The sequence below is a fragment of the Thalassophryne amazonica genome, chromosome 8 (assembly GCF_902500255.1).
Source record: "Thalassophryne amazonica chromosome 8, fThaAma1.1, whole genome shotgun sequence".
In the NCBI taxonomy this organism is placed as follows: domain Eukaryota; kingdom Metazoa; phylum Chordata; class Actinopteri; order Batrachoidiformes; family Batrachoididae; genus Thalassophryne; species Thalassophryne amazonica.
In genome coordinates, this window is record NC_047110.1 from 60,316,975 (window position 1) to 60,344,500 (window position 27,526).

General features: G+C 41.0%; 1 protein-coding gene across 5 annotated transcripts in view; it reads left to right on the forward strand.

Annotated features, from left to right (window-relative positions):
- Positions 1–27,526, forward strand: part of megf11 (multiple EGF-like-domains 11) — a 219,027-nt gene that overhangs the window by 135,173 nt on the left and 56,328 nt on the right. For all 5 annotated transcript variants that reach the window (XM_034176419.1, XM_034176420.1, XM_034176421.1 and 2 more), the window contains 3 exons: positions 7,700–7,820; positions 22,635–22,798; positions 22,935–23,037. In XM_034176419.1, the coding sequence (XP_034032310.1) occupies positions 7,700–7,820; positions 22,635–22,798; positions 22,935–23,037 (388 nt within the window). The remainder of the gene's footprint in view (positions 1–7,699; positions 7,821–22,634; positions 22,799–22,934; positions 23,038–27,526) is intronic.

Genomic DNA, 27,526 nt, shown 5'->3' on the forward strand with positions numbered 1-27,526 from the left:
TGTGGCTGATCACGACATTGAGGAACCAGCTCTGATTTCCAGTAAAGTGACTTCTCCAGGGACCAGCTGATAGGAATTGTGCTGCATGCAGATGCTGGTAGTGTGCAGCAGATGGCACACCCAGTGTTCAATTGTTTTCAGTGAGAGGACGATGGAAAATTCCTCCACCACTGGCTATGAGAACAGAACTTACACACCATTGAAAGTTAAAAAAACACCTAAAATGAGCTTTATCCACTTGCTTGGCAACAAAAACAAATGGTTTACCTTTATTGATGGTGGAAAGCTGAGTGATGAATCAAAGTGTCTGTTTTCAATTGTCCTCAATCAAGAGTAAGATTCAGCCTTTCAGTGACTTTTTGGTCTGAGCCATCTTCTTGGTGTCAGCCACCAGAAATGTATCTGTAGTCTGTGAAAGTGTTGAACATATAGAGATATTGGCTTATCTCAGTGGTGACATTCACATCTCTGGGTCAACGGCCTTTGAGATTGTAAGACACCTGGGAATAGCTTAACAGAATCATAAAGTCACTGGACAGTGGTGTTTGGTGATGCCTTCATCTTTGCAGGACAGCAAATGTACAAGTCTTTAGGGTCGCGGTGCTTCCTTTCTTACTGTATGGTCTTGAGACTTGGACAGTAACCAGTGCCCAAAGGCAACAACTTGATTTCTTTGACACTAGGTGTCTGGAGGATCCTTGGGTACCACAGTGATACTTCATTTGAAGTAAATGGTAACTTAGAGAAATTCAGATGAGGAGCACAGGTGGAAAACCACATATCTTACCCTACCACATTTGTTTGATCCACCCTCTAAACCATCTTATTCTAAATAGTTTAACTCTTAAGGGAGGTAGATGAGCTAATCAGTGAAATCATCTGTTTTAGGAGCACATGTAGAAGCAATACATGATAGGACTTTTATTAACTGAAGCCAGATTTTTCCACCTCTGATGGAGTGTCACTTGCATTTTGAGGGACATTTGGCCTTATGTGTATTTCTCTGGTCATGACTCAGCATGCAGTTACTTCAATGTTGAGGTACCTAGTGGCCGAAGAAGACCAAGAGAATGCTGTCATTTCACTTGGTTGTGGCAAATAGAAGACTTCTCTCGAGAGTTGAGGATAGACCAGTTGTCTCCCTCGGTGGTTGGCAACCAGGACCCAAGGCTGTTCTGTCGTGGATTAGGCAATGTGCAGTACCAACGCATGCTCCCTGACCTGATAGTTAAACGTAGACACTGAGAGATTAATTATTTTTGTGCAGATATCAGCTATAGAAAACAGGAAGAACTTATATTCCAGAGAGAAATTCATATGCAATGCCACAAAAGTTGACTTCTTTCCTTTTTCCTGTTTCTTGTTTTAATGTAACTGTGCAAAATGCTAAAATGCTTTTTATTATTCAATTACATAAATTATTGCCTGTGTAATTACTAACACTACAAAATTACAGCATCTTGCATCATCATCTACTGGCCGCTGTTGCAAATCATAGTGATTCTGCTGTAATGACTGGTTTGACGGTTTTGCTACCAGCAGTATGTGAATGCAGCATGAGGCTTCCTGCTGCATCTTTGTTCTGGAGTCCCATCAGGAGCAATCCAGCCAAAGTGCTGAAGCCGATTGAACCCCTACACGCTTGATTTAGCTCTCGTAATTGGACATGCTCTTTTTGACTGTGACAAAGTGATTACATGTTACCTATTCAGGCATTGTCTCCGACAGTCTGTAGCATGTACAGCGTCATTTCCGCAGCACAAACTACAGATGGCTCATTGAAGTGCTGTATCTCAAACATCGAAGGTGCTGGCAGTGATGGAATGGATTTTAGTCTGCCGTTTGTAGGAGATGAAAACATTTCCGTTTCTCTTGGGATAATCCAGCCTCATCAAAAAGGTTCATGGGTTCATTTCCTGTCCTGCTGCCTGAATTTTAAACTGCCGTCACTCGTCCAGCCATTAAATGAACTGTTAAGGCTGGAGACTGATTGGTAATTAGTGATATCATTTGCATCTGGTCTCAGTGGGTAGGAGTCTGATGAATGTTTTGTCTGTGAGAGGCATTCTGAAATAAATAAAAGCTCTCCACTTATACTAAGATACTAATTGGGATGAAGTTATTCATTCAGGAAGGACGACCTCTCTGGCTTTGAGTGTCTCAGGTCTAGTGGCTGCCTCCATTTCCGGTGTAGTTATGTAAGGTCCTGCTGCTCTCGTGCTACCAACTGACAGTCCGTGTATTAATAATGATTCTCTGCATACAGACGTCTATACTTTGCAGCTCAGAAGGAATTTGAATCAGTCGACTAATGAGAGCACTGCCTTTTCCATCTTGAGGGCGGGTGCACCACTGCGGCACGAGTTGAGTGGAACACAGCCAAGGTCCACGTGGACATGTGTAACTATGTGACACTTCAACCATGAGTCCAGTCACCGGGAAATTGCCTGTGCTCCAAATACAGACCGACCCTATGCCAACTCTGCAACTCTTCCTTGTCGGACAAACTTCTCCTCAATGTTAATAACTGCGACTGAACCGCTATTGTTGGCAGTCTTGGAGCTTTCATTTTCAGTAGAACAAAGGTTGTTGCAATGAATTGATAAAAATTTCATCCACAGACAGCCACTTTTATGTGGTGCACAGAGAGGAAAGATGTTTAAGAAGTGTGTTCTGCCCCTAGCGTCCACTGGCATATCTCCTCGTGCCGTGTGTTTAAACTGAGTTCAAAATGATAATGAGAGCAGTGAGCAGCCGGCAGTCTCTTCGTTCTCTGATGAGCGAAGCAGGAGCCACTCAGGACTCCTCTTGGCCACTAATTGGAACTCTAAATCACTGTGTCACCTGTCACTCAGGGCTGGGTTTGGAAGCCATACACTCCCTGTGATCTTCAGATTGTTGAGGGACAGGCCTAGTGAAGGTGAGCTGTGCTCAGCCTTTAAAGCAGAGAAATTCTAATTACAGCAGGCTGCAGAGGACAGGAAAGGAGTTCTTCTCGTCCTTTACCAAATTGTTCACAGTAATGTAACAGTAAGGGACTGTATGGATGCCTAGCTCCCATCAGTGAGCTCATTAATAGTACAGTGAGACAGGCAGCATTCTTTCAGGGATGCCTCTGTGTCCATATGCACCTTGGATTTTTTTTCTTTAATAAAATCATACATTAATATGAAACTTCTCATTTTTGTGTTTGCAACTACTAATTTCAAAGTTGTAAAGTTGTGAATCACTTCCAGTACATGCTTCTTTAAGGTGTGTCAGTTTTGTAGTTTGCATCAACTGTTACTTTTTTTTTTTTTTTTTTGATCACTTATTGAAATTTTTTGCTGGGTCCATGTATGCTTTACTGGCTACAAGTTATTGTCATAGTTAGTTTGTTAATTTATTTAATTTTTAAATTAAGCACTGAAAAATCAGTTTTACACAATACGAGCACAATTGACAATGCAACAAGTGAATAAACCAGCTTATTGCATTTTAGGTCTGATCATGAACAAATTATGTAAGATGACTGCCGCTGTTTTATCTACTCCACAGAATGTGGCTCCACTAAATGTCAACTGCACAAGATGGTAACGCACAACCACATGATATTTAATTTTTGTGCTTAAAGTGAATGGGGACATAGACTTGATCTTTATTGACTTCTCTGTTCACAGTATTGACAGTCTGTTCTGTCTGCAGCAGACAGATTGCTACTTGTGGGAGGTGCGAATGGACTCGTCCTTTTCCTGGGCAGTTGCCAACCAGGACCTAGGGCAGTTTTGTAGTTTGGTTGATGTGGTGACACAGCACCACCACATGCTCCCAGACCAGACCTGATATGTTCACCGAGGACATTTTAACATCTGGGATTCTTCTCATTTGTTTTTTAATCAAAGGAAAAACAAAATATACAGTTGAAGATTGTGATTCACCATTTGTATTTTGTGTGCTTACTTTTGTTTTGTAATCATTATACAGTATCATACTTTTGATGAGTAATACCCCATGTCTTACTCACCATATTTTCATGACACATTTCGTGTCATAGAAAATCTAAGCACAGAATTTGTGCATTTTCCTACAAATGTCCATGTGCAATGTCCATTTCACATTTAAGGTAAAGAAATGTGCATTAGGTTTATGGTTAGTGTTCGGGTTGGATTGATGCAATGATGGAGAAATAGTATTTCTGAAAACTGATGTAGTGGACAGTGCACCTAGAGAAGAATTCTGGAGAATGTTTCTTCTATGAATTTGGCTTGAATACATAACAACTAACCAATTGTAGTCCATTTAATGAGACTGCACCATTTGGATGCCTTTTGAGCTGTCGGTTGTTACAAACACTGGACTCTAATATGTATATATGTAGTTACTTAAATGCAACATTTCTGTTTTTTTCATGTGTGACAACTCTTTGCTGTTCTTTGTTTTATGTGTTATTTTGTTATTGTAGTATGGTCAAAACAAATTTCACAGTCACATAAGCCTATATCTTCTTCTGGGTTGTCTGCGTGTCTTGGTGGTTTTCCTCACTCTTCTCCTTCTTGCACAGTCACTCACTTTTTGAGAACTGTCTCACTTTTTGAGAACTGTATATTCCATAGAGTGCCATAGTGCCATACTGTTTGTGTGTGTGTATGTATGTATGTATATATATATATATATATATATATATATATATATATATATATATATATATATATATATATATGTATATATATATATATATATATATATATATATATATGTGTGTGTGTGTGTGTGTGTGTGTGTGTGTGTAAATAAAAACAGAATACAATGATGTGCAAATCCTCTTCAACCTATATTCAATTGAATATACCACAAAGACAAAATAATTTATGTTCAAACTGATAAACTTTATTGTTTTTGTGCAAATATTTGCTCATTTTGAAATGGATTCCTGCAACACGTTTCAAAAAAGCTGGGACAGTGGTATGTTTACCGCTGTGTTACATCACCTTTCCTTCTAACAACACTCAATAAGCATTTGGGAACTGAGGACACTAATTGTTGAATTTTGTAGGTGGAATTCTTTCCCATTCTTGCTTGATGTACGACTTCAGTTGTTCAACATTCCGGGGTCTCGTATTTTGCGCTTCATAATGCGCTACACATTTTCAATGGGCGACAGGTCTGGACTGCAAGCAGGCCAGTCTAGTACCTTCACGCTTTTACAACTCTTCCATCTTTACCATAATTTACAAATAAATTCTTTAAAAATCCTACAATGTGATTTTCTGGATTTTGTTTTTTTCTCATTTTGTCTCACATAGTTGACATGTACCTATGTTGAAAATTACAGACCTCTATCATCTTTCTAAGTAGGAGAACCTGCACAATCAGGGGCTGACTAAATACTTTTTTACCCCACTGTACCTTCCAGCAAACTGTGTAAACTGCTCATGCCATGGGGACAAACACACCCCCATACCATCACAGATGCTGGCTTTTGAACTTTATAATGGTATCAATCTGGATGGTCTTTTTCCTCTTTTGTCCAGAGGACACAATGTCCATGAATTCCAAAAACAATTTGAAATGTGGACTCATCAGACCACAGCACACCTTTCCATTTTGCGTCTGTCCATTTCAAATGAGCTCGGGCCCAGTGAAGGCAGCGGTGTTTCTGGATGTTGTTTATGTATGGCTTTCGCTTTGCATGGTAGAGTTTTAACTTGCGCTTGTAGATGTAGCGACGAACTGTGTTAACTGACGATGGTTTTCAGAAGTGCTCCTGAGCCCACGCGGTAAGATCCTTTACACAATGATGTCGGTTTTAATGCAGTGCCGCCTGACGGATTGAAGGTCACGGGCATTCAGTGTCGGTTTTCGGCGTTGCTGCTTACATTTAGGAAGTTTTCCAGATTCTCTGAATCTTCTGGTTATATTATGGACTGTAGATGATGGATCCCTAAATTCCTTGCAATTGAACGTTGAGAAACATTGTTCTTAAACTGTTGGATTATTTTTTCACGCAGTTGTTCACAAAATGGTGATCCTCTTTTCTTGTGAATGGCTTAGACTTTTGGGGATGCTCCTTTTATACCCAATCATGACACTCATCTGTTTCCAATTAACCTGTTCACCTGTGGAATGTTCCAAACAGGTGTTCTTTGAGCATTCATCAACTTTCCCAGTCTTTTCTTGCTCCATCCCAGCTTTTTTGAAACGTGTTGCAGGCATCCATTTCAAAATGAGCAAATATTTGCACAAAAACAATAAAGTTTATCAGTTTGTACATTAAATATCTTGTCTTTGTGGTGTAGTCAATTGAACATAGGTAGAGGGTTTGCCAATCATTGTATTATGTTTTTATTTACATTTTACACAATGTACCAACTTCATTGGAATTGGGGTTGTAGATAGATAGATGATTTACTGCCCCCTGCTGGAATGGTATGTTAGGCCAGAATGTAATTATCATTGTCCATTGTTCAGTGTTGTCAACTAATATCCGTAGTTTCTCCAAAAAATATTAGTTCTGTTTTGGCTGCATTCATCCTACATAAGCAAAATACATAAGCATACCAAACAACAAATGTCAGCTCTTTTTGTCTTTTCTGCATTCTGCCGCAAGCAGGTGCTCTTATTTTTATGACAGCTAGCTAAGGTCAAACCTTTGCTAAACCGCAGAGATTTTGAGAAAACCATCCATGCTTTTGTCAGTTCATGTTTGGACTATTGTAATGCTCTATATACTGGACTTAGTGAAGCCTCTCTTCACCGTCTGCAACTGGTGCAGAATGTGGCTGCTCGCCTCCTCACCAGCACTCGACTCGACCATATCACACCAGTTCTTTACTCCCTCCATCGGCTCCTGGTTCAGTTCCGAATACAATTTAAACTCTTGTTGTTCATCTTTAGTTCAATCCATGGCCTCACACCGACTTACCTCAGTGACATTTTGACCCCTCACTAGCCCAGCAGAGCCTTGCGCTCTTCAGACCAACACCTGCTGGTGGTTCCAAGGTTGAGGTACAGACAGTGGGGTGATTGTGCCTTTGCTGTGGCAGGTCCTAGACTCTGGAACTCTCAATGCATCTTATTAATTTTGATTATTTCTAACTCAGTTTTATTGCTTTCTTGAATGTTTGTATGTTTATTTATTTTTACCAGGACAACTCAAGATTAATGAACAGCTTTTAAGCTTAGGGGAAATATGGTTTGTAATAGGAGGAACAACCCTGTCAGTTTGCAGACCCAGGTGTTAGGTATCATTACCTTTAACGTAGCAGGTGGGGACTTTTACCTTTCCAAACCTTGTAACCTATTCAAAGGTTTAAAAAGGAATAACTCTGACGAGGAAAGAGAAAAAGGTAGAAAAATAGACTGTATGATAGATAGCTGGGAAATCCAAAGCAGGACTGGGAGTTGTTGCTGTCAGTATATATCAAGTGCAGAGTAATTGAGGCTGGGAGTAGGTCACTTGGCACAATCAACTGTGATCCTTCCTTCTGAATCTCAGTTATTATCATAGCTCCGTTCAATTTTACAGTCGTTTGGCTCCTATTTCTGAAATCAGGTATGACTAAAGCTGCTCTGTTATCTATAGAGAGGTACAGGGAACCATCCCTGTTTTCTCTCCTTTTTCGGTGCTAACAGTATTATTTCTGATTAAGACAGATTGACCCACATTGTCATTCTATTCTTTGCCTTGGTAGCTGTTAACTATTTTTCCCCTCATGCACAGGGTGAGGACTGTACCACTGCCTGTCCCCCTGGTCTCTATGGACCAAACTGCATGTCCACCTGCTCTTGTCATAATCATGCGTCCTGCTCTTCTGTGGATGGCTCCTGCATCTGCAGGGAAGGTAGGATATAACGCAGTATAACATCTCATGGTAGATATTGAATGAGAGGCATCATTGCAGAGGTGGGACAAAGTCACCAGCAAGTCACTCTCAAGTCATGAATCAGCAAGTCACAAGTCTCACTTGCTGATTCATGACTTGAGAATGACTTGACAGTGACTTTGTCCCACCTCTGCATCATTGTGATGTGCTTTGAATATGAGTGCGGTCCATTTTCCATTCAGAATTACTTTAGAAGCAAAGTTAAAATAAAATTTGAAAAACAGAAAGGTTGGAGAACTGCTTGAAGTTTGTAGAATTGTAAGTAAGATGGTGCACTTTGATTCGGGGCAGGATCAAGTGTAAACAAGAACTTACGTGTCACAAGACACTCATCTTTAAAAAAAAATTAAAAGGCCTTTATTTTGATGGGTAAACATACATGTTAAGATGAAGCACTTCAGCGTTTTTCAGCGTCAAGCCTTCATCTGGAAGTGAACAAACAAATGAGTCAAGTCAGGTTTTATCATCATGTGGGTTTAACAGCAGGTGCAGACATTTAGGCAATGGCAGTTACAATCTGTGTTAAATCAGACAGACAGCAGGCGGCCTTATCTCCAACCTAGCAAAGTACAAGTCATACATTGAAAAATACATACTCCACTCAACACACATACAATTCATACACTGAAATATAATATCCCACAGACACAGTCTTTAGAGGAAATGACTAAATTCTAGATCTGCATTAAGACCTGGATAATAGGTTACCCTCAACTTGAAGATGCAAAAGCTCTCACTGGTTTAATAGTTTTATCTTATTGCCTCCAATATGTGGAATTTGGTATATGAACAATACTTATTGCTCTCAGAATAGAAAGGTTGATGTTATGTTAGGTGGTTTTGACTCTTGCTTGCCTCTACTGGTGGTTGGCTCTCACTGCGGTATTGTATCACTTCCTGTTCCGGAGCACAGTGGTGTTTTGCTGTATCTGTTAGCTGTTTAATCTGCGCAGTTAGACTGATCTAGTTACCTAGATAACGATTTGTTTCACAGTGTAATCTTCACGTGCCTTAACTAAAGCACTCCCTCTGCTGAATCACCTCTAAATTATTTACACATTATTCACTTTGTGTGTTTGTAGGAATCCGCTAGCTTAGCGCAGCTACTAGCTCTTAGCCGGTTTAGCATGGCGGCTTCTCCTGTCTCTCCCACACTTTTCTGCTCTGGGTGTGAAATGTTTAGTTATTCCTCTGCCTCCTTTAGCAGTAATGGTACTTGTAATAAGTGTAGCTTATTCGTAGCTTTGGAGGCCAGGCTGGGCGAATTGGAGACTCGGCTCCGCACCGTGGAAAATTCTACACCTAGCCAGGCCCCTGTAGTCGGTGCAGACCAAGGTAGCTTAGCCGCCGTTAGTTTCCCTCTGGCAGATCCCGAGCAGCCGGGAAAGCAGGCCGACTGGGTGACTGTGAGGAGGAAGCATAGTCCTAAACAGAAGCCCCGTGTACACCGCCAACCCATTCACATTTCTAACCGTTTTTCCCCACTCGACGACACACCCGCCAAGGATCAAACTCTGGTTATTGGCGACTCTGTTTTGAGAAATGTGAAGTTAGCGACACCAGCAACCATAGTCCGTTGTCTTCCGGGGGCCAGAGCAGGCGACATTGAAGGAAATTTGAAACTACTGGCTAAGGCTAAGCGTAAATTTGGTAAGATTGTAATTCACGTCGGCAGTAATGACACCCGGTTACGCCAATCGGAGGTCACTAAAATTAACATTGAATCGGTGTGTAACTTTGCAAAAACAATGTCGGACTCTGTAGTTTTCTCTGGGCCCCTCCCCAATCGGACCGGGAGTGACATGTTTAGCCGCATGTTCTCCTTGAATTGCTGGCTGTCTGAGTGGTGTCCAAAAAATGAGGTGGGCTTCATAGATAATTGGCAAAGCTTCTGGGGAAAACCTGGTCTTGTTAGGAGAGACGGCATCCATCCCACTTTGGATGGAGCAGCTCTCATTTCTAGAAATCTGGCCAAATTTCTTAAATCCTCCAAACCGTGACTATCCAGGGTTGGGACCAGGAAGCAGAGTTGTAGTCTTACACACCTCTCTGCAGCTTCTCTCCCCCTGCCATCTCCTCATTACCCCATCCCCGTAGAGACGGTGCCTGCTCCCAGACCACCAATAACCAGCAAAAATCTATTTAAGCATAAAAATTCAAAAAGAAAAAATAATATAGCACCTTCAACTGCACCACAGACTAAAACAGTTAAATGTGGTCTATTAAACATTAGGTCTCTCTCTTCTAAGTCCCTGTTAGTAAATGATATAATAATTGATCAACATATTGATTTATTCTGCCTTACAGAAACCTGGTTACAGCAGGATGAATATGTTAGTTTAAATGAGTCAACACCCCCGAGTAACACTAACTGCCAGAATGCTCGTAGCACGGGCCGAGGCGGAGGATTAGCAGCAATCTTCCATTCCAGCTTATTAATTAATCAAAAACCCAGACAGAGCTTTAATTCATTTGAAAGCTTGACTCTTAGTCTTGTCCATCCAAATTGGAAGTCCCAAAAACCAGTTTTATTTGTTATTATCTATCGTCCACCTGGTCGTTACTGTGAGTTTCTCTGTGAATTTTCAGACCTTTTGTCTGACTTGGTGCTTAGCTCAGATAAGATAATTATAGTGGGCGAGTTTAACATCCACACAGATGCTGAGAATGACAGCCTCAACACTGCATTTAATCTATTATTAGACTCAATTGGCTTTGCTCAAAAATGAGTCCACCCACCACTTTAATCATATCTTAGATCTTGTTCTGACTTATGGTATGGAAATTGAAGACTTAACAGTATTCCCTGAAAACTCCCTTCTGTCTGATAATTTCTTAATAACATTTACATTTACTCTGATGGACTACCCAGCAGTGGGGAATAAGTTTCATTACACTAGAAGTCTTTCAGAAAGCGCTGTAACTAGGTTTAAGGATATGATTCCTTCTTTATGTTCTCTAATGCCATATACCAACACAGTGCAGAGTAGCTACCTAAACTCTGTAAGTGAGATAGAGTATCTCGTCAATAGTTTTACATCCTCATTGAAGACAACTTTGGATGCTGTAGCTCCTCTGAAAAAGAGAGCTTTAAATCAGAAGTGCCTGACTCCGTGGTATAACTCACAAACTCACAGCTTAAAGCAGACAACCCGTAAGTTGGAGAGGAAATGGCGTCTCACTAATTTAGAAGATCTTCACTTAGCCTGGAAAAAGAGTCTGTTGCTATATAAAAAAGCCCTCCGTAAAGCTAGGACATCTTACTACTCATCACTAATTGAAGAAAATAAGAACAACCCCAGGTTTCTTTTCAGCACTGTAGCCAGGCTGACAAAGAGTCAGAGCTCTATTGAGCCGAGTATTCCTTTAACTTTAACTAGTAATGACTTCATGACTTTCTTTGCTAATAAAATTTTAACTATTAGAGAAAAAATTACTCATAACCATCCCACAGACGTATCGTTATCTTTGGCTGCTTTCAGTGATGCCGGTATTTGGTTAGACTCTTTCTCTCAGATTGTTCTGTCTGAGTTTTCATTAGTTACTTCATCCAAACCATCAACATGTCCATTAGACCCCATTCCTACCAGGCTGCTCAAGGAAGCCCTACCATTATTTAATGCTTCGATCTTAAATATGATCAATCTATCTTTATTAGTTGGCTATGTACCACAGGCTTTTAAGGTGGCAGTAATTAAACCATTACTTAAAAAGCCATCACTTGACCCAGCTATCTTAGCTAATTATAGACCAATCTCCAACCTTCCTTTTCTCTCAAAAATTCTTGAAAGGGTAGTTGTAAAACAGCTAACTGATCATCTGCAGAGGAATGGTCTATTTGAAGAGTTTCAGTCAGGTTTTAGAATTCATCATAGTACAGAAACAGCATTAGTGAAGGTTACAAATGATCTTCTTATGGCCTCAGACAGTGGACTCATCTCTGTGCTTGTTCTGTTAGACCTCAGTGCTGCTTATGATACTGTTGACCATACAATTTTATTACAGAGATTAGAGCATGCCATAGGTATTAAAGGCACTGCGCTGCGGTGGTTTGAATCATATTTATCTAATAGATTACAATTTGTTCATGTAAATGGGGAATCTTCTTCACAGACTAAGGTTAATTATGGAGTTCCACAAGGTTCTGTGCTAGGACCAATTTTATTCACTTTATACATGCTTCCCTTAGGCAGTATTATTAGACAGCATTGCTTAAATTTTCATTGTTACGCAGATGATACCCAGCTTTATCTATCCATGAAGCCAGAGGACACACACCAATTAGCTAAACTGCAGGATTGTCTTACAGACATAAAGACATGGATGACCTCTAATTTCCTGCTTTTAAACTCAGATAAAACTGAAGTTATTGTACTTGGCCCCACAAATCTTAGAAACATGGTGTCTAACCAGATCCTTACTCTGGATGGCATTACCCTGACCTCTAGTAATACTGTGATAAATCTTGGAGTCATTTTTGATCAGGATGTGTCATTCAAAGCGCATATTAAACAAATATGTAGGACTGCTTTTTTGCATTTACGCAATATCTCTAAAATTAGAAAGGTCTTGTCTCAGAGTGATGCTGAAAAACTAATTCATGCATTTATTTCCTCTAGGCTGGACTATTGTAATTCATTATTATCAGGTTGTCCTAAAAGTTCCCTGAAAAGCCTTCAGTTAATTCAAAATGCTGCAGCTAGAGTACTAACGGGGACTAGAAGGAGAGAGCATATCTCACCCATATTGGCCTCTCTTCATTGGCTTCCTGTTAATTCTAGAATAGAATTTAAAATTCTTCTTATTATTATAAGGTTTTGAATAATCAGGTCCCATCTTATCTTAGGGACCTCATAGTACCATATCACCCCAATAGAGCGCTTCGCTCTCAGACTGCAGGCTTACTTGTAGTTCCTAGGGTTTGTAAGAGTAGAATGGGAGGCAGAGCCTTCAGCTTTCAGGCTCCTCTCCTGTGGAACCAGCTCCCAATTCAGATCAGGGAGACAGACACCCTCTCTACTTTTAAAATTAGGCTTAAAACTTTCCTTTTTGCTAAAGCTTATAGTTAGGGCTGGATCAGGTGACCCTGAACCATCCCTTAGTTATGCTGCTATAGACTTAGACTGCTGGGGGGGTTCCCATGATGCACTGAGTGTTTCTTTCTCTTTTTGCTCTGTATGCACCACTCTGCATTTAATCATTAGTGATTGATCTCTGCTCCCCTCCACAGCATGTCTTTTTCCTGGTTCTCTCCCTCAGCCCCAACCAGTCCCAGCAGAAGACTGCCCCTCCGTGAGCCTGGTTCTGCTGGAGGTTTCTTCCTGTTAAAAGGGAGTTTTTCCTTCCCACTGTCGGCAAGTGCTTGCTCACAGGGGGTCGTTTTGACCGTTGGGGTTTTTACGTAATTATTGTATGGCCTTGCCTTACAATATAAGGCGCCTTGGGGCAACTGTTTGTTGTGATTTGGCGTTATATAAATAAAATTAATTGATTGATTGATTGATGTTTTTTATTTATGGCCCCTTCACACATAACTCGATTGAAGCTGATTGGCGCACGAAGGTGGAATCGTATGCCACTCGTGAAAATTTGGAGGTGCCTCGAACACCTTGTACAACAGTCGCCGCAACCATTTGGGCATGGCACATGCACTCTATATTTGCGTGCCACTCGCAGCGGAAACTCATTCGAACAGCGTGCAAGATGAGGTCGCACTGCCACCTGATCATGTTCGCAGCATTCGCACGGTGTATTGAACGTAGGTCGGACATATTGTGCCGCAGACGAGGAGCTGAACGAAATTATCAGCCATGTCGCACTGTCGCCAAATGGTGCGATCAAACCAGACTTCACACCTGCGACCAAATGTCAGCAAATCCTGGATGAATGGCCATTCGACCCACTCTCAGCTGGAGTCAGCCAGAGTCCAGCTGCCACCCACGAACATCCAACACCACTCACGGGGCATTCAGAAAACATGGGGGTTTTGTGCAGCTAGCACAAGAGTAGAGTGCAAGCAACCACTTTCAACCTGGCTGTGCGAATGGCCCCACATTTTGTAAGTGCCATACGAGTGTGCCGTTACAAAGTAACACATATGCAAGTGCCCCCCCTCCCCGCAGCACATGTGGCGTGCGAGTGTGTCTCACTCCCCCCGACAACACAAATGCCATGAGAAGTGTGTCGTCCCCCCGAACACCATGATCCAACATTGTCAGGTGCTGCTGAGGTCATCGGAGTGAGATCTCTGTCCATTGCAGCACTCATCTGGACTGATGTAATGTCCAGCTGAAACAGCTGACCGCTGTGTACTCGCAACTCAGCTGGAGAACATATGTTGTGCTTCAACAACACGAGGAACACTCCACGCAATGCACATATGTGGGCAGGCTCTCATGACATGCTGATAATTACGTACAGACAAGACCGGCCAGCCACGTCTGAGCATGCACGGCATGGTGTGAACTTCGGCCAGGCTAACATTAAATGACTGATTTTTTTTTTTCCTCCTCAGTCACACAAGATCAAAATTCATCTTATTTATACCTTAAATGTCAAAACATGCCAGCTCACTGCGTGCGCAGGCACATACACACACGGATTTTACTTTAACACAATGTTTGACAAACTTTACTGTAAAGTTATTGGAATTGGTTAGGTTTTATTTATTTTGTAAAGATGTGTAAATATATTGTGCAGTTATCTCCCTCTACCTTTTATTTATTTATTTATTGTTAATATATTGTTCAATTTGACATTCGGATATGCATGAGCTGTAAAAGCCTTTATTTAATATAGTCAGCCTATGTGTTGTAATTTTATTCAGTTCAGGCAGAGTTTAGTCACAGGCACAGTTTTACAAGTGTCTGTTGAGCACTGGTATCATGAAAAAACCCAAACAGTATGCAGTCCAGCTGTTTATACATCATTCTTTTCTGTACAAATCTATTTATTTTTAGAATGACATGAACTGAGCTGTTTCAAAGGAGGGTAAATTGTTGTTGGAGCACTGGGATATCAGAAGTTTGGTTGTTAGATAGGATGGCCCCTTATCAGAATTTTGATTAGGGCCCCAGGACCAAGTCTATCCACAACATTCATTTTTACGTATTGCCCATAATGTTTTCATGTATTGCTGTCATGACAACCAGATAAATCATAATAATTGTTGAGTCAGTTTTGCTTTTTCTTTTTTACCCATATCCATGCGACTGGCTTGCTCCTGACACTATTACCATAAACCTGTCCTGAAATAAATACGTCACCTTTACCATAGCATGCTGTATCAACGATTTGGGATGCCCCTCTGTCCAGCTCTCCACAATTTCTCTTATCCTCACTCGACTGGTAAGCCACTGAAAGCCGAGATAGGCATGTCCCAACTTGTCCTCTGACACTCCAAAACGGAGGTGTTCTTTGTCTCGCTCCATCAGCGAATCCGTCGTGACAAAATCTCTTGTTAAAAGTGAAATCTGCCGGAAAATGGCTGATGTCCAGCTCTTGTGATAACCAGAGAAATTGCACATGATGGTCCCGGATCCATACAGCCATCCGTTTAGAAATGATCTGGTGGTTTCTGCCTGTCGATCGCGGCTCGAAGCGCGGCGCACTGTGCGCCATTGTGGGCCGTCCTTAAAGCGGTAGTAACACTCCTTAATCTCTGTGAAGCCCATAAAATTTTCACCGAAAGCCATGTGAATTTTCTGAATGGTTTCCAGCTGCCTGTCTCTAACAGTTTCTGAAAAAATTCTGATAGAACAAAGCCCAAATCATTCCGTCATTTCCTCGCAATGAAAAAACGATGAGAGGGGTGGACCAGTGCTCACTCAAAGCCTGCCCACAGGCGAATGACACAACCGACAGGCGTGAAAAAACTCACACATGCGCACGAAGGTTCAAGTTTGGCTGACGTAAAAACATATGAATCAAATCCATATATTTTTTGCATAAAATAAAAAGGTCGGATACTTTTCTCACAGACCTCGTATATACTGAAGCAAAGTTTTTTTTTTTTTACTAAAAAACTTACAGAGACCACACCAAGCTGGCAGAGATCCTTACATTCATAATGTTAATGTTAATGGATGCTGCCAAAATCAGGTAGAAAAAAATTAAATAAAAGTCTTTGTTTCATTGGTTGATTCCTACAATGCTTATGACCATAATAATCACAGGGAATTATTATGGTATTTACAGTGAACCCAGAAAGTATTCAGAATGCTTCACTGTTTCCACGTTTTGTTGTGTTACAGCCTTATTCCAAAATAGAGTAAATTCATTTTTCCCTCAAAGTTCTATGCACAACATCTCATAATGACAACATGAAAAATGTTTCATATTTAAATTTTTGCAAATTTCTTAAAAATGAAAAATGAACGAATTGCGTGCACGTAAGTATTCACACCCTTTGCTCAATACTTTGTTGATGCACCTTTGGCAGCAATTACAGCCTCAAGTCTTTTTGAATATGATGCCACAAGCTTGGTGCACCTATCTTTGGGTAGTTTTGTCCATTCCTCTGTGCAGCACCTCTCAAGCTTCATCAGGTTGGATGGGGAGCATCGGTGCACAGCCATTTTCAGATCTCTCCAGAGATGTTCAATCGGATTCAGGTCTGGGCTCTGGCTGGACTACACAGAGTTGTCCTAAAGCCACTCCTTTGATATCTTGGCTGTGTGCTTAGGGTCATTGTCCTGCTGAAAGATGAACCATCGCCCCAGTCTGAGGTCAAGAGCACTCTGGAGTAGAGCTGGGTATCAATTCAATTTTCAACAATCGATTTGATTCCGATTCTTAAGATTCAGAATTGATTATTTCGATTTGATCCGATAAATAGTAAATGGGCTGCATTTATATAGCTTTTCCATCTGCATCAGATGCTCAAAGCACTTTACAATTATGCCTCATATTCACCCATTCACACAGACACACACACACCGATGTCAGGGTGCTGCTATGCAAGGTGCTCACAACACACTGGGAGCAACTTGGGGATTAAGGACTTTTCCGTCAGGCTGGGATTTGAACTGAGGATCCTCTGGTCTGAAACCCAACGCTTAACCACTAGACTCACCTCCCTGATCCGATATTGATTTAGGTTAATGTTATTAAAACCATTTTTGAGCTGTTACGTAATTGTTATGTAACATATTAATCCTAGTATTATATTGGCATTTGACAGCAAATTAATGAAGTATTGGTAGTTAATAATGATGGCTATAAGACTAATGGCACAGACCAATCCCCCTCCAAGAATGATAGAGTAGTATTTTGAATTTACAAACATACTAAAGGGCAGAATTACTGAACAGATCCAGGGCAGCCAAAAGAGGGCACCAGAGGTACCTGGTTCATTGGCCCTGACACAGGTACATTTCTACACCGTTCCATGTTTTGGCCTGATGCCTTATTTCTTTTGGCTTTAAAGTAAGGCTGTAACAAAGATTTTTAAAAAACTATGGGTTTACTTAACAAAATTTGGCCCTCAAAATGCAGGCAATAGTGCTTCACAGAGTTATAAATTTAAAAATTTTACGGGACAAATGGTCCCCGTCTCCCCTGCAAATACTTGCGTCTGCAGTGCTGGCTGTGTGGCACGCAGCAGGAGAACTTCTCCCACAGGTGCGCACAAAGTGCTGGTGGAAAACACTGACTGAAAAGTCAGTCCACACCAGAGAACCTTCATGCGTAGTCCCACAGAAAACACACATTATGAGGAACGAAAAAATCGATTTAAAATCGGTGAATCAATCTTTTCAACCCAGCACTACTCTGGAATAGGTTTTCCCACTGTCCATTGCTGTATTCTTTTTTCCCCCATTCCTGTTTAGTCTTCTAGTTCTTGCCCCGCAGCATGATGCTGCCACCACCATGGTTCACATTAGGGATGGTATTGGCTAGGTGATGAGCAGTGCTTGGTTTCCTCCAAACGTGATGTCTGGCATTCATACCAGAGAGTTCAGTCTTTGTCTCATCAGACCAGAGAATTTGTGTGTCTCGTGGTTTGAGAGTCCATGAGGTGCCTTTTGGCAAACTCCATGCGGGCTCTGATGTGCCTTTTACTAAGCAGTGGCTTCCCTCTGGCCACTGTTCTATACAGACCTGATTGATGGATTGCTGCAGAGATGGTTGTCCTTCTGGAAGGTTCTCCTCTCTTGATGAGGAACGCTGGAGTTCTGACAGAGTGACCATCGGCTTCTTGGTCACCTCCCTGACCAACGCACTTCTCCCACGATCGCTCAGTTTAGACAGGTGGCTAGCTCTAGGAAGAGTCATGGTTGATCCGAACTTCTTCTAGTTACGGATGATGGAGGCCACTGTGCTCATTGGGACCTTCAAAGCAGCACAAATCTTTCTGTAACCTTCCCCAGATTTGTGCCTCGAGATGATCCTGTCTCAGAGGTCTACAAACAATTCCTTTGACCTCATGCTTGGTTTGTGCTCTGACATGCACTGTCAATTGTGAGACCTTATATGTAGACAGGTGTGTGCTTTTCCAAATCATGTCCAATCAGCTGAATCAGGATGATCAGTGGAAACAGGATGCACCTGAACTCAGTTTTGAATGTCATGGCAAATGCTGTGAACACTGCTATGATTTCTTAAATTTTTTTTATTTTTAATAAATTTGCAAAAATCTCAAAAAATACTTTTTTCACATTGTCATTATGGGGTATGGTGTGTATAATTTTGAGGAAAAGAATACATTTCATCCATTTTGAAATAAGGCTGTAACAAAAGTGTAGAAAAAGTGAAGCGTTCTGAATACTTTTTGGATGCACTATAGAATCCTTGGGATGTGGCACTACTTTAAGCACTACATAAATCAATGTCTGCAGCTGGAGTAATAGGATCCCAAACTTTCCTAACATGTTCTGGAGTGAACCAAAATGCTAATTCAAGCTGCAAATTATTCACTGGGTTGTTGACCTCACCATTTATTCCTTAGCCCTTACAAAACTGCATCCACTGTAATCTAAAACTCGCAACCTTTTTCCAACCTTTCCAACCTTTAAACCTTTCAAAGTGCCAGTACTAAGCATAAGTGACACTGTCACCTGTTTAGTCAAGATGACCTTGAGGCTACGGTATCCAACAACAATGCAGCAACACATATGAACCATATTAAAAATCAAACAACACATGTGTTGTGTGTTGGGGGGTGTGGCTGGATGTTTTGGTGTTCTTTTCTTTTCTTTGCTCTTCAGGTGGCATGGAAACTGATTTGTCTGTGGAGAAGGTGCTGGCTGAAGAATCCTCACCCTCATCAACATCATGTGAAGCACCTGTGACTGGTGCTCACATGCAACCTTAAAGACTTTCAGCTGAAGCAGATAATTGGATGGTGTTCTGCTTTTAAGGCATGTGTGATTCAAGCAGAACTGCCGGGAACTCTACCTTGTGATGTTCGTTTGTGAGACGCTGAGGACCGCACCTGGGTTTGACACATCGAGCCGTGAAGCAAGGAAGGGTGAGGACACATGCTGTCAGCACACATTAAAGGTAATTAAGTATTTGACTAATTGTTGATAGTAACTTGGTGTTTTGTTACACAGTATACTTGAATTGTGATGAGAATTGTGCAGTTTGCTTCTCACTGCTGTGGCGTGCAGGATAAGTGATCCTCCACTTGTTGTGAGAAGCTGCTCATTTGCATAAAGATAAAAAGTACAGACCTGAATGTGTTGCTGATAGCGTGTGTCTTTTGAAAGACATTGTTGTAACTGCTGACTTACCTCACATCTTCTTTGCTTCACAGAGAGTCAGTTTGTCGTGTCCACCTGGGGGGTGTTTGTCTGGTGGTAGTGGGTCCAGGAGCGCCGGACTTCTCTCCTTGCGGGCGCTGGAGAGCGTGCCAGCAGTCACTCCTCCAGAAGGACGTTGGTTTTGGTTTTGTACATTTTATTTAGGCACAGGTGAAAAATAAATTGTTTTTGTTGTTGGAACCGCTTTCTGGTTATTTTTAGCGCTGGGTTCTGTCTGACGCAGGTTCGCTCCTCAATCCGCGTCGACACATAACAACATGTACAGAAATCATATTGCTTTTCACTAAAAATCCTTAGTATCTGTACCACATAAAGAAAAAGTTTTGGGTGAGTGCACAACATTTTTTAAGTTTGTGACACATACTTACCCACTGATCTTCAGTCCTTAGAAAGCATATATATATATATATATATATATATATATATATATATATATATGTATATATGCCACTGCTTATATGGCATTGATAAAACTGATTCTCTGGGATTTTGATGCTATTTGTGGTTTTCTGATCATTTTTGAGGATTGTTCACTTGATTGAAAGAATGATATAGACCATCAAAATTCCTCCAGAAACAAAGAAAGCATCTTGAAAATTACATTCTAGGAGTTATTGGCAATGTACGAGGTCTGTGATGAAAAAAGCGGTCCTTTTTATTTTTTGGATGGATTTGATTCATATGTTTTTACGTCAGACAAGCTTGAACCCTCGTGCGCATGCGTGAGTTTTTTCACGCGTGTCGGTGACGTCATTCGCCTGTGGGCAGGCCTTGAGTGAGGAGTGCTCCAACCCACCCGTCGGAATCTCTTTGTCTGAATACCCGCTGCGAACGGCGTGCGTTGCTTTATCAACATTTTTTCTGGACCTGTGAGGGATATCCAAGTGGACACTATTCGAGAAATTAAGCTGGTTTTCGGTGAAAACTTTAACGGCTGATGAGAGATTATGGGGTGTTTCTGTCGCTGTAAGGACTTCCCACGGAGCGGGACGTCGCGCAGCATTTCCAGGCACCATCGTCGGCCTGTTTCGACCTGAAAACATTCTAATTTAAGGCTTAATTCACCCAGGACGTCGTGAGAGAACAGAGAAGATTCAGAGCAGGCCGGCATGAGGACTTTATGCGGACATTCCACTGTTTAAGGACATTTTGTAATGAAAGACGTGCGCGCAAATTCGCCGAGTCGTTTCCGTGACGACTCGGCGAATCTGTGTGCGCCGCGACAGGAAAAAACCATTTGAAAACCATTTGTAAAATTCAGGCGGCTTTTGATGGCTTTCAACAAGTGAGTAACTGAGAAATTGTTTAACAGCTTGGGCATGTTCCAACTTGCCCGTTAAGGTTTCCAACGGAGGTGTTTTTCCTGTCGCGACCCCCCGCGGTCGGGTCCGGCCCGACATGCGACTCTGCCCACACGTTCTTTCATTACAAAATGTCCGTTAACAATGGAATGTCCGAATAAACTCCTCATGCCGACTTCTTCTGAAAGTTCTCTGTTCTCTGACGACTTACTGGGTCAACAGAGCCTGAAATGTGGAAGTTTTCAACTTGAAACGGCGAGACGCTGCCGCCTCGAAGCGCAGATCGCCGTCAGGCGCCGTGGGCCGTCCTTACGGCGACACTACCAGACCAAAATCTCTCATCAGCCGTTAAAATTTTTACAGAAAACCAGCTGAATTTATCGAATGGTGTCCGCTCAGTTGTGCCTTACAGTTTTTGAAAAAATTTTTATCAAACAAAGCAGCAGTCTCTGAGCCATTCCTAAACAATGAAAAAACGACGAGAGGGTGGGCCACTCCTCACTCAAAGACTGGCCACAGGCGAATGACGTAACCGACAGGCGTGAAAAAACTCTCGCATGCCCACGAGGGTTCAAGCATGTCTGATGTAATCACACGTGATTCAAATCCATATGGTTTTTGAAAAAAATAATAAGGTCCGTTACTTTTATCACAGACCTCGTATTTCCAATACAAAGATATATCTAACCACTAATCAGGTCTCCCTCTTAACACTGTTTTTCATTAAAAAAAAAAAGTGCAGGAATTCAACAAGTTTAAAAAAAATCAATAAAAATGCCTCTACAAGAACTTATAGACAGAACTATCTTACATGAAATTTCTGGAATACCTCTCAATTGTAAAACTGGAGACGGTGCTCCTTCGGTGTACCCAAAGTAAATGATAGAGGCTGCATTAGTTTTGTGTACTTTTGCATTAAAAAATTGCGTGACACTGCAATGCAGTGTGAGTAAAAGGTCAACATGCCCCACTAGATGTGATCACGTCACTCTAGTTTTGTTCATCTGATCTGTGTTTAAGGTGATTTACTGGTTTTCTTCTGTGAAGCTTCAGATTGTGCTTATAAAAGCAAACTGAAAAAGCTGGATGTATACTCATGGATGTTGAGTGTCAGCTTCTCCGTTTATGTTCAGACTCTTAATGATCAATTATGGACTATGGATTTCCTGACCAACAGACCTCAGAATGTCAGGATGTGGAACCTGACATCTGGCACCATAACTATGAACACAGACACACCGCAAGGGTGTGTGCTCAGTTCGATACTCTTCACTCTCTTCACCCAGAACTGTGTCCCAACTCACTCGTCCAACACCCTGATAAAGTTTACCAATGACACTATAGTGGTACAACCTGGTCCTCATTACCATCAAAACCAAGGAGGTCATCTGAGAGTCTCACAGCCCCAACTACACATCAGCGGAGAAGAGGTGGAAAGAGTGGATTCAATCAGGTTCCTTGGCACCCACATCACTGATATGGACATTACACACCCACAAACTGGTGAAAAAAAACCAGCAGAGGATGTTCTTCTTGAGGAAGCTGAAGCAGGCTGGTCTGGCTCTACAGCTGCTCAGGAACTTCTACAGAAGCACCATTGAGGGCATTCTCTGAAGCACAATTGTTCTTATTTTGAGTTGCAATTTAACATGCATCTCATGAATTTCCTGTAGTTTGTTGTTTGACATTGATTTTGTTATGCACAGGCTGGCAGGGTGTGGATTGCTCCATCCTTTGTTCCAGTGGCCAGTGGGGCCTCAGCTGTAATCAGACATGCTTGTGTGCCAACGGAGCTGCCTGTGACCCCATAGATGGCACCTGTACATGTTCTCCTGGGTGGAGGGGAGAACACTGTGATGAGCCGTGCCCTGTAAGTACTCCTTTTAATCGACAAGACATTTCAGAGTGCTCTGTATCTTGAACCTCTTTGCTTCCTTGACAACTCAAGGTGCCTCTTTGTGCAGCAGTGTGAAAGGATAACAATGAGCATTTGTCATTATTATTAGGATGGCACGTATGGGTTGGAATGTCGTGAACGCTGTGACTGTAGTCATGCTGATGGCTGTGATCCAGTGAGTGGCTACTGCCGATGTTACCCGGGTTGGACAGGTCAGTACTGCTCTTATGCATTTCATCATAGATCAGGCTGACGCGTAACACTTCTTTAGATAACAAAAATTCAGATAACTAGGTCTCTGAAGCACTCAAACTACATGGTAATCTACACCACACACCATTTTCTGGAACAATTTGTACTAACAATGCTCCTGCAAGAGTGCATGATTTCTCACTCGGGAGGAAATGACTGGTGTCATTTTGTTGCTGAAAACCTATTTTCATGTATGATTTACAACAGTGCATCAAAATCATTCAGAACTCAAAAGCTTTAAAGACTCCTCATTTATGCAAAGTATCAGCTGAACCGCTTCTTTCGCCTTTTTGTTTTCCACATCCTTGTCAGTTTGTTTCTGATCTCCATTCTTCATATGATTTTCGTTATCTTTTTTTAATATACATTTTTAACCCATTGAATTAATGTTTAACTTTAGCTTCCTGCCTTGTTCTCTTTAGCTGTTGTTTATTTCATACTCATAACTTCAGACACTTTAAAATACCCCGTTGTTCACACCAGCATGAGTAACACTTTGGCTCTTGGATCATGTCTGAGTAGCACACACGAAGTGATGTTTTAAACATGTATTTGTGTTCAAGCATAATTGACAGCAAGGGTGGTTCAATGCTCCTCCTGCCTATTCTCTATGTAATATGGAGTTACAACAGGAAGGGCATCTGGTGTAAAAATTGTACCAAATCAACACGCAGCGCTACCACTGATCTGCTGTGGCAACCCAGAGTGGGGGCCGAGGGTGAACAAGGGAGAAGCTGAAAGCACTTGCTTACTCTTAAAAAAAAAACAGTGCAACAAAATGAGTTTAGTAAAAACAATAAATGAGCAATTGAATATATTTTACATCTTCAGTCTTGAAATATTACAGTGCTGAATGCTTTATATATAACTAGTGTGTTGCCTGTGGGGATCCATGGGCTCTAGATAGATAGATAGATAGATAGATAAATTTACAATGTACAACAAAATCTAGATTGGGTAGTGTTCACAGAATAGGTAGCTGACATTTTTGTGGTAAGGTTGGTAGTAAATCAAGCAAACTTTCTATAATGAGTTGGAATGGCGTGTGAATCCAGAATTTTTTTAGAACCTTAGACCTCAACAATTTTTAGAAGAACTCAACCCTTTTATTTCCTGTTAATTATGTACTTTTTAAATGTTAGTTTACTGTCTTAATGTATTCATAAATTGTTTTTTTTCTTGATATCATATATACTATTATTATTTTATTTCTACTTCTATTTTGTCAGTTAACTTTTAAATGGACCATAATGGAAATAAGTGTTTTTACTTTTCTTGTGTCATCCATGTATTTTTATGTATTTACAATTATATTATCAACTTACATTGAAGTTAAAATCACTCACCACACTCGTGCTTTAAATATAAAAATGACTTACCGCCCTCTGCTGGAATGGCATGAGTCCAGAAAGTAGTTAGCAACACGCCCACACGCGGTTTTAATTTGACAAACAAAGTCAGTGGCTGAAGACATTAAAACCACTAAAATTTCACTCATGGTCCCAACATGAAACTTAAGTCCCTCATGGTAATAGCAACATGAGACTTATCTAAACTGACTAAATTAATTGAGCTACAAAAACACAATAAATCAATTACACTAACAACACTGTTAAACTAACATAAACCACAATAACAACATTTAAATCCTCAAAACCCCAAAATCCCATGGTACACTGCAGCACAACATCCATTGCTTATTGGTTAGCTAAAATTGCTAATTTCTCCAAAAATATTTGTCCTATCAACTTTCTGTTTTTGCAGCATTCATCCTTGACCCAAAATACATAAGCATGCCAAATGGCAAATGTCAGCTCTCCCCGTTTTTTTGCATGATTGAAGCCACACATACACGTGCACACAGAGGCCACTTGGCTATTATAATATACATAAATACATGAAAATTACAGTGACACTGGATGTACTGAAGACCAACACATGGTGATTACAAAGTTCAGTCAGTGTGGCAGAGGTGTCTGTGGGGGCTTCATCTGAGACAGTTCCAAAGTTTGGTCAGAACTCAAAGCGGCAGCCAGTGTGGAAACAATGATCAAAGGGCTAGGCAAAGGCTGTGTCTAGAAACAGGCAATATGTCTACTCACAGTTCTGGTAATCAGACCAGGCATACTAAATCCAAAGGAAGCATGCAAGAGAAACAAACAGGAACCAACACTGGTCACACACTGGTTGTACCAGCACAGGGGAACCCAAGAGATGGGTTTAGCTATACTGGGAGGACAGTCACTACAGTATCAAACAAGTGTGCTCTAAAAGAAAGTGAGACAAATCAAAAGAGGCAAAAGAAGACAAGGTAATCAAGTGAGCAAACAATAATACACTTAGAGAGGCCTGGTCTCATAAGTGCCTTAACGTATATATCCATAAGGGTCTGTTTGCAGTAATTTCTTCAGTTTATCTCCACCTCTTTTAGATATTTCTATGGCCTCTATACCTATTGTTTTAAGTCATCCTTTTTCAGAATGGTGGTCTGTGAACAAGCTTTAGTGGCCCATGAGTATATTGGCAAAATATCACATTTATTTTAAATTAATAACATATTCTAACTTAAAATGTTTCACAAAGTGTTTAAAATTGACTCCAAAGACTAATAGATGATAATATACTGTTGTAATATACTGTTGGAGTGGTCATCAGACCTATGGTTTTTGGATATTTGGGAGTTAGGTGGGAGCCATGTTTGCATTTCTCTTGCTTTGGCTTCAAAATCTAACTCTTGATCACCGATCCTCTTCAGATGTTGGAAATGCCCATATGGGATAGTGTTTTTAAGTGTTTTAGGGTGACAGCTCTCTGCCCAAAGCGGTGTGTTTCTGTCACTTTGTAAAACACAGTGGTGTGAAGGTGTCCATCATAATCTGGACCCCATAGAGGTGGTGGGTGAGAGGAGGATGTTCGCTGACATCAATACATGAGACTGTGGGAGCTTTAAGAAGATCCTTAAGTAATAGACTGCTGCACCCTCAGTGCATTTATTCCAACTGCTCTTAGACTGTATAATACCCCAAAATGTTTTTAGCACTATAATCACCTGCTGATTTTTGCACTATAAACCACATTCTAATCCAATTACATTTGTTACGCAAATCTGATTGGTTAATCGTGTGAGATTTCAGACCATACAGTATCGAGTAGACGGTGGCAAATATTCAACCGTTTCACATTTGATGTATAACCTGCCCCCTGACCGCATTGCTGCACAGGTGTCATAATGGTGCTGTCAGCTGAGAGCAACAGAAACTGGCGGAGCGGTGATGCCCAAATAAATGGATTTAATGGATGTAACTGGATTTATTGATGGATTTACTGTGGATTTAACTCAGTGCAGCTGATGAGATGGAGAAATCTGTGGGTCTGCTCACATGAAGACGCTGTTGCTACGGTAAGCTTAGATGAGCCGACAACACCCTTTCACAAAGATTCGCCAACTGAATTACTTACAGAAAAATTAAACCATGCAAATGATGGAATTACATTAGAATAGGAATAACCCTGTTGTGCCTAATGATTTGTGGACATTTGTGCTGGATTACGGTCGCAAATATCCATATTGCCGGCTCTGCTAACACGTCACCAGTAAAACTCAAATCATCAGACACAACAGGGTTATTCTGTAATTTACCGCCACTCTTTTGTGCATCATCACATGCACATCTGCAACCTATCTGTACAATAATATCTGTGCAATAATTTTATTTTATCTATGCATCTATATATATATATATATATATATATATATATATATATATATATATATGTATATAAAATTGAACAGACACATTGCCAGCATCACTCGAGATACAGCGCTCTCTGGCATCAGTGCACATCAGGCTGTACCCACAGAACAAGCTGCATCATCCAACATCCATGTTGATGATTAAAAAAACCCACTATTTGCAAGCCTGTTATTTAGATATGTAACAGAAAATAATTTGAAATAAATGACAGCCTAATCAAGAAATGAAAACTTTTATCTCAATGTGTAACAGAATTTCTTGACAGACTAACCATAACATAACATGATATTTATATTAATTCTAATGTAACAATGTGAAAATATATTTTCTTCACCTCAGAAACTGTGCCCAGGCCATAGTCAGTCAAGAGGAGCACAGGGCTGTTGTGCATCAGGGAGCAGCGTGCTTTCTGAAAGCACGTTCTGTGCAGAGTGCATGATTTTCCCAGTCTTCCAATCGAGCAAGATTAGCCATGTTTCATTTACAGATATCTGTCTGTCACAGGTGGCTTTTGTAGGTACTGGTTGTAGAAGAACGCACATATGTGGATGTTGATGTTGCACGCTGTGAGGGTGGCAATGCTTTCTATTTGCAATTTCCCTGTTCTAGCACTTGATGCTGTGTGTGCGCATAGTCAGACCTATGCATACATTTAAGTACATTAGTAAGCAGAAGTACTAGTTGGTAAATTCCC